This window comes from Primulina tabacum, chromosome 2 (genome assembly GCF_025594145.1).
Source record: "Primulina tabacum isolate GXHZ01 chromosome 2, ASM2559414v2, whole genome shotgun sequence".
Classification (NCBI taxonomy): Eukaryota; Viridiplantae; Streptophyta; class Magnoliopsida; order Lamiales; family Gesneriaceae; genus Primulina; species Primulina tabacum.
This window is the reverse complement of record NC_134551.1, coordinates 12,461,863-12,470,334: the sequence shown is the minus strand read 5'-3', so window position 1 is coordinate 12,470,334 and position 8,472 is coordinate 12,461,863. Positions and strand designations below refer to the sequence as shown.

The window sequence follows — 8,472 nt, the reverse complement described above, 5'->3', positions numbered from 1 at the left end:
TTCATGTACAAAGTAGGAGGACGGCAGAGTTGAACAGATTGAAGGAAGATTCAATCTTTTAAAAACTTATTACAGCCATGGTTTATCGTATCTGTCATGGAAGTTTTTATTATTTTTCAATCAAATATATTTTTTGTTACAAAAACGATCATCTTTCTGTTTCTTTTTCGTTTTGGCTTACAAAGAAAGTATGTCACCATATTTAAAAATAAGTTGGTAAGTGACATCCCGATGGGAAAAATGGGTAAAAAACGTACAGCAGCACACTGAAGTTGAACAGTTTCTCCTTTGTCCTGCTGCGCACGAAGAGAAGCTTAAATAAAAAAAACCCCGAAATTTCCCCTCTCAGGTCCCGATGATGCGTGAATTTAGTGAATGAGATTGAGATGAATATTGGTTTTATTCATGTTGTGTCTAAAATGTATTTTGTTTGCAAGAGTTATGTAGTGGGATAAACACTCTGGTTTTATTAACATTTTTTGTTCCTCCATGGAGTTCTCTACTCAAGATAAGTTATAATTGTTGTGCCATGTCTTTCCTCCAAGGAAACTTTACTAAATCCATCAATTGAAGCAAAAAAATTCATTCTATCAGGAATCGATATCTGAACATACAAGACAGTAGCTAGTATGAGTTATAACACAATTTGATGTTTTTCTATTTTCTTGTTTTTTCCCACCTTTTTCATTGTTATGATTGGGTGGTTTTTGGGATGTTTTCTTTTCTATATTTTTTGTTTTCAATGGTAATACACTTTCATTGTTTTTTTAAGTGTATTTATGTATTTGAGTGCACAAATTTATTTACTTATATCTTAATTTAAACTCCACGATTGAGATTAAAGTAATACAACAATTTTTTTTTGAATAACTACAATATAATGTTCATCAAATTGTTCTAAAGTTTCATATTTCTCAGTAATGGAAGTAAATACCGGAGATGATCAGCAATTCATTCCCCAAGTTGCAGACGATCGAAAGCCAAAAATTGGGATGGAATTTGTATCATTAGAGGATGCATTTTCGTTCTATAATCAATACGCACGAGAAGCAGGATTTAGCGCAAGAATAAGCAACAGCAAGAAAAATAAGATAACAAATGAAGTTGTTTGGAAGAAATTTGTATGCTTTAAAGAAGGGCGTACAGACGAAATAAGGTGGAATAAACAAGAAAAAGGTGATCAACCGAAAAATGAAAGAGCTCGCGGCGAAGTTAGAACTGGATGTAAGTCAAAGATTTCAATTGTCAAGAAACAAACTGGTCCTAATTGGATTGTCAGTACATTCATGGAAAGCCATAATCATCCACTCTCAACTCCTTCGAAGATGCATTTACTACGCTCACATCGTAATGTCTCGGCATCAAAGAAAGCATTGACTCAACAGTTTTCAGAAGCAAATGTGCCAACTTGTCAACAAATGCGATTATTGGAAATAGAGTATGGAGGGCCCGAGCATGTAGGTTGCACTGAAAGAGATATTAGAAACTTTGAGAAAAAGCTAAGAGATGAACAAAAAGGTATCGATGCCGAAACACTGATTGAGTTCTTTGCATCTGAGAAAGACAAGAATTCCTCTTTTTTCTTTGATTATGAGACTTATTCAGATAAAAGATTTAGCATGTGTTTTTGGCAGATCCTGTGTCAAGGAGGGCAAACAGTGTATTTGGTGATGTTGTGGTGTTTGATACGACGTATAACACTAATAAATATGGTATGATTTTCGCACCATTTGTAGGAGTTAATCATCATCATCAGACAATTGTGTTTGGTTGCGGTTTTTTAACTGACGAGAAAACTCAGTCTTTTGTTTGGTTATTTAACAAGTTCATAAAAGCAATGCCTAAAGGTGCACCAAACGTGATAATTACTGACCAAGATCCTGCTATGACGAAAGCCATTGCACACGTTTTCCCTAAAACAGTGCATCGATATTGTTTGTGGCACATATTTAACAAATTCTCAGATAAATTAAACCCTATAACTTTTCGCGACTACTATCGAAACATAAAGAATGTTATTCAAAATTCCACAACACCTGATGAATTTGAGAAGTCGTGGGAAGATGTTATCAAATGTGCTAACTTGGAGCAAAATGATTGGTTGTCATTGATGTATGAACTGCGACAGAAGTGGGTGCCAATATATTTTAACCATATATTTTGTGCTGGAATGTCAAGTAGTCAGAGATCTGAAAGTTCACATGCATTTTTCAAGAGGTATGTCTCTAATAAGAATTCATTGATGGATTTTATCACCCGTTTCAATAGGGCACTCCGGCACCAAAGGCACAATGAGCTAGTTGCTGACCATATTGACATGAATGAGCATCCCAAGATCAAGACAAACTGGCCAATGGAAGCTCAAATGGTTAAGGTGTATACGAAAAAAAAATATGTGGAATTTCAAAGTGAAATGTGTGAGAGTCATGGTTATTATGTGCAACAAGTATCTGTAGAAGTTGAATTAGTGGTTTACAATGTGATGAATTTTCAAACTTGTTCTTCCTCCAAATCAAGGATGCTCACACATAATAAACAGTTGGATTATATATCATGTAGTTGTATGAAATTTGAGTTTGAGGGTATACCATGCAGACAAATGTTAGCTTTTTTTCGTATCAACCAAGTGTTTCAATTGCCTGATAAGTATATACTCAAACGGTGGACACGAGATGCAAAGGTTGGAGCAATATATGCTATGGCTGAGCAAAATGTCATCGACGATCCAAAAATGTGTTTGATGTCAAGACACTCGAGGTTATCCTATAAAGCTTCTGTAGTAATTGATGATGCATCATTGACTGATGAAGGAACAAAATTCTTCGATGAACAATTAGATTATATTTTAAAAAAAATTAAAGAGATTAACATCAGTAGAACATTCAACAATGGAAGTCAAAAGAAGAATATCATGGATGGGGTCTCTGGTATTACCGATCCTTCTGAAGTAAGAACAAAAGGATGTGGGAAGAGGTTTAAATCATCAAAAGAGAAGTCAACCTCAAAGACCAGGCTATGTCGTGGATGCGGGCATCGAGGTGTGTCACATGACAAGCGCAACTGTCCAAATTTGCATGACAAGTATATGTTGATTAAGTTTGTGTTTGTTTTATAATATTTTCACAAACCAATTAATATCTTTAATTTTTTTTTGTAAATATGACTATTTATCATTTATCAGATCAACTGTAGATGATCATCATAACAATGATGACAACATAAATGAAGAAGATTTTCCATCGATGACTGGTACTTGAAATGCTACATCTTTTTTTAAACAAAAGTTTCGCATTAAAAGATTGACATTTATAATTTTCTTTATTATTGCAGGTGCTAGCAATATGTGGATAACTGGAATACGTTTGGATGAATAAATTCATTTATGTGTCATGTTGTAGATGACTAGTAATTTTTTGTGCTTTTTTTCATTCAATTCCAACGATGAGATGGATAAGTTCTATTGATTAGTTTGGGTTGTTTGGTTATTTTAACAGCTTTAGTTAATAAGGATGGTGTGTGATGGATACGCAATGCTGTAATAAATTTATTCATGATTTTCTTGACAAAAAATTTTCTGCTTTCATTATCAAATGTAATGAATAGCCTACTGGTGGCCTTTTTTGATTCAGAATGGTAATTTTGTTGGTCATCAAAAATCCGAGTTCGGATGCATAGTGGGAAGAGAAATTGTAAGTTGCACTAATGTTTTGGAAACATTGTATAACAATAAACTTATTGATGAAATAATCGCGACGTTGTGCAATCATATGGATAATTTGTTGTGTGTGCGTGGAATAAACTGAAAAGGAAGAACATATGAAATAATAATAAGATTTTTTTCCTATACTTTTTTTAAGGTTAGAAATAATGAATGATTCACAAGATCAAACAGCTAAGCCGTGGAGGGGATAATACTTATGCTTATATCATAAATTGAGAGTGATGGAAAACTAGCCTATGGAGTTGGCAGTCCTATCGAAACGGTTTCACGAAAGGTGATGTTACATAACCGTGCTTAATAATGAATATGATTGAGTTTTATACTCTTGACGAGTCTATTGTGAAGTGGTGTATTTTTTACTTCACACACGTATCATCTATGTGGATGGATAGGTGTGGTCACCTCTTAACTTTTTACCCCTCACTACAGACTACTGTGGCATAAATTTTTTGGCTGATGGTTTTCTGAAAACCATTTCTGTTGTCTATGAACATGACTGGGGGACGACAGCCCTTCAAGGCCCATCAATTTGGCAATAATATTTGGCGAGCATCTCTTTGGTTCAACTTCGTTCACATGCCAGTAACTTAATCATCGGTGTTCCAGTGGCTCTTCCTGAAGTGCGTTGGCCAAATTCCAACACAAATGGATGGGGAAAAGTTTAATTAGCAAGTTTTAGAACCATGGCAGCATCTAAGCAAAATAGCAAATGATTTTCCTAATTTCTTACTGTGAAATCATAGAGATTAAAGAAAAGATAAACTCACCATATCATTCTTGGTGCTTCCATCAATATAAACACGAGAATCCATAGACAATCTTGAGCAGTCCTTCTACTTCTGCTTCTGCATCTGCATCTCCTTCTGCATCTGCATCTGCCCATTTTCTGTAAAGAATACAAATTACTCAGCCATCTAACCCACAAAGGGTTGCCGATAGCTTTTTTTTTTGAGTAGAAGTGGTGGGCGTGTCGATAGCTTCTTCATTGGTGGATGAGTTTCGATCCTGGGCGGAGATTGGGCGGTGGATGAGTTTCTTCCCTGGGCGTAGATTGGGCGGTGAAGCAGGGGCGTGTCGATAGCTTTTTTTTTTTTGAGAAGAAGACAATTACTTTTCTGATTTTGTGTATTAACACAATTGAATTGGAAAAAAAATAGTAGCCACCTGGACGCCAACTCAGCGGCGCCCAGGGAAGTACACACCTTTGGTGTGTTCATCATTGATTAGATACACACACATTAAATGTTGCTCACTTATCGTGTCAACCTATGTTCCTATCATTGATGTTATTCTCACATGTACAATTTTCATATACTTCATCACATTCAATAAGTAAATATCACTTTACGATGAGTTAGTTCGAGCAACATATGAAAATTGTGTCTATATATATATATAGTACGAAAAAGATGTTGAAAAAAAAAATTAATAGGTATGTATCAATGTGTATAAAGCGGATGCCGTCAAGTGAACCTCACATTGCGGCTTTGGTTGTCAATGAGCTGGAAGAAATTAATTGTAGTTTATAATCCTTTATATTTAATTTTAAGGGATAATGATAATAAGCTTAATTAATTGTGGTTTATTTGTAGAGACGACTTATTATTTAAAAAATGTGTGACAGCATGCTTTAACAAGATACCTTTTTAATGATCTCAACCGACAATTCTTTAAAAAAAAAATTATTGAGCCGCATGGGTTGTGTCAAAATATAAATATGCTAAATTTAATATTGGATAATTTAATTAAAAAATTATATTTAAAACGCTAAAATTTGATTGTAATCACGAATATGTAATTTTTTGATAAGAAATGAGAGAGAAATGATTTTTATCGTAAAACCGCTCAAGCTGTGAAAATTTGTGCATGTTATTCACGTTTTCTCCAGTTTTGGTCGCAGGCTTCGTTGGGATCTCCTGAATCTTTGCTGTTGTGGTTAGGGCAGCATGTCCAGAGCGTTCCAACGAAGCCCTTGACGTTTTTAAGTGTGTTCGATGTGCAAAAAAGAATTTATTTTTGAAGTATGCTAAATGTCTTGTGGCCAACTATGAACGGGTTTGGAAGCCGGAGAACGTACGTGTCCGGGGACCTCTCCACCCTGGTAAAGTATGACCGGGTTTTGATCAGCACTGGAAAGCGGTAAATTATGACCAGGGACCAATCCACACGGTAAAGTATGACCGAGGATCTTATGTCTGTGGTAGTGGGCATCCCTGCCAGCCCAATACTGTGGTTTAGGATGATCAGGCGCGATATATATGACTTGCTTTGAAACATATCTCTACGCAAAATGATGATGATTATGTATGTTCACGTATGTATGATGCAAGTACGTTTATTAAAATTATGAAAATTTTACGATATGATGGCACATCTATGTTTATGTAAGTACGTTCAAGTTTAAGTATGTATCCTCTACTTTAAAATGCATTTGATTTTTTACATATTACTTGTTATTCTCAGTTTATACATGTTGAGTCTTTAGACTCACTAGACTTGATCGATGCAGGTGAGGACGAGTTTGAGAAGGTGAGAGGTGGGGACCAGTGAGTCGGCTCGAACTGCGCGGAGGCTAAACCCGAGGACCGCCTATGTTTTTAAGAATTTTCAAGCACGTTAATTTAGTTACTCTGATTTTATGAAACTATTTCACGATTTCTAAATGAGTACCTTTTTGGCAAACTTTGTTTGTAATCGTTTTTATTTTAAATATTTTAGACGAACATTTTATTTTTATTGCAATTTGAAAGATTATTATTTATTTAAGAAAATTTCTATTTTTCCGCAAATTTCAATTAGTTTAAAAATACAGTATATTACAGTTGGTATCAGAGCCGTGTTATGGTAAAGGATTATGCCTACTGCCAGTTGTGAGAATCTCACGAAGTCACACCTCAAGTCCGTAAGTTTTAAAGTTTTAAATTCTTTCTTGTAGTAAGCATCAAAGTCATGATTTTAGCATGTACATGTTTAAGTTCGATTTACGTTCATTTTATGATTATATGGATATTATGTTCATGCATGTTGGTTTACTTGTTGGGTAAATTTTGGAACAGTATGCCTCCTCGACGTATGATCGCTCGTGGAGCGGGTGAAGAGGACATAAAGGCTCGGTATGGGGAGAGGGCCACTCCTCCTCGCCCACCGTCAGATATGCAAGCACAGATGCTTGCAAGGATGACACAATTCTTCGCACAGTTTGCGGGGAACAATGCTGGAGTAGATACGGGAGCGAAGCCTAGGCCAGAGGCGGTGTATGAGAGATTCGGGAGAATGGATCCAAAGGAGTTCTCGGGGATTACTGACCCGACGATAGCTGAGGGATGGATTAAGTCCATTGAAATATTTTTTGCTTTCATGGAGCTGCAGGATGCAGACAGGGTCAGGGATGCCACTTTCCTGCTGACAGGAGATGCCAGACTGTGGTGGGAGAGCGCATCTGTGTCAGTGAACTTGCAACCATTGACTTGGACTAGTTTCAAGGAGGTCTTCTACTCCAAGTACTTCACTGAGGAAGTACGCTCCCGCTTGATCAGGGAGTTCATGACGTTACGACAGGGAGACAACAGCGTGGCAGAATTTTTCAGGAAATTTGAGAAGGGGTGTCACTTTGTGCCCCTCATTGCAATGATGCCCGAGAGAAGCTGAAGCATTTTATTGATGGGTTACAGTCGATCTTGCACCGTGATGTGAGAGTTGCTGGTCCTACTACTTATGTTGTTGCCGTGTCGAGAGCCCTGCCGATAGAGCAGGACCAGAGGAACATTGAGAATGACAGGCAGGGCAAGAGATCCTATCAGGCACCTCAGCAGCAGCAGCAGCCTCAGTTTAAGAGGTCTTTCCAGGGACAGCAGGGGAAGAGGCCATTTCAGGGACCGCCAAAATGCAAGGTCCTATTCCTCAGCAGAAGGCTCCTCATAGGCCTGGTGAGTACCTAGTGTGTCGGAATTGCCACCGCCAGCATGCGGGACAGTGTTTATGGGGATCGGGCAAATGCTTCAAGTCTGGAGCCAGCGATCATATGCGGAAGGAATGCTCGCAGTGGAGGCAGCCGACCCAGGGGAGAGTGTTCGCCATGCAGGCAGAGGAGGCGAACCCAGACACGACCCTGTTTACTGGCAACTTATTTAATTCAGCACCGTATTATTTTTGCCATGGATGTTTTGAATTTGATTTGGAATTATTAGTATGTTGTTCCGTATTTTTGGTGACTTGGGATAAAAATTTCCAATTATGCATGAGGTTAAGATTAGTATTTTGGGGTGTAAGTTTTTGTGTGTTGTGCTAACGTCTCTCAGGAAATATCTTCATAAAGAGAGTCGTCACGAAGGCCTTGATAGATTCGGGGGCCACTCACTCTTTTATCTCGGAGACGTTCACTAATCATTTGGATGTCAAGTCCATTGTACTAGACGTGAACTGCTCAGTGACAATCCCATCAGGGGAAGAGTTATCAGCTACTAGCGTGGTCAGAGATATTGATCTTGAACTGCAGGACCACCTAGTGTATGCCTATCTGATTGTGTTGCCGATGCCAATATTTGATATTATATTGAGAATGGACTGTCTGACGAAGAACAAAGTTATTATTGACTTTCAGAAAAGGTCAGTGTTGGTAAGACCGTTTGGCATGGAGCAGTTTCTTTTTGAGCCAGAAAGATGGAGAAGTTTCCCTCGCATGATCTCTTGCATGCAGGCGCGGAGACTTATTCACAAGGGGTGTCAGGCTTTCTTGGTCAGTATTATTTCCA

General features: G+C 37.5%; 1 protein-coding gene across 1 annotated transcript; it reads left to right on the top strand.

Annotated features, from left to right (window-relative positions):
* The first annotated feature begins 920 nt into the window (after positions 1–920).
* On the top strand, positions 921–3,593 carry LOC142537516 (protein FAR1-RELATED SEQUENCE 5-like). The gene is made up of 4 exons (XM_075643026.1): positions 921–1,457; positions 1,619–3,081; positions 3,182–3,249; positions 3,331–3,593. The coding sequence occupies exons 1-4, from the start codon at positions 921–923 to the stop codon at positions 3,372–3,374; spliced, it is 2,112 nt and encodes a 703-aa protein (XP_075499141.1). The 3' UTR covers positions 3,375–3,593.
* The last annotated feature ends 4,879 nt before the right edge of the window (positions 3,594–8,472 follow it).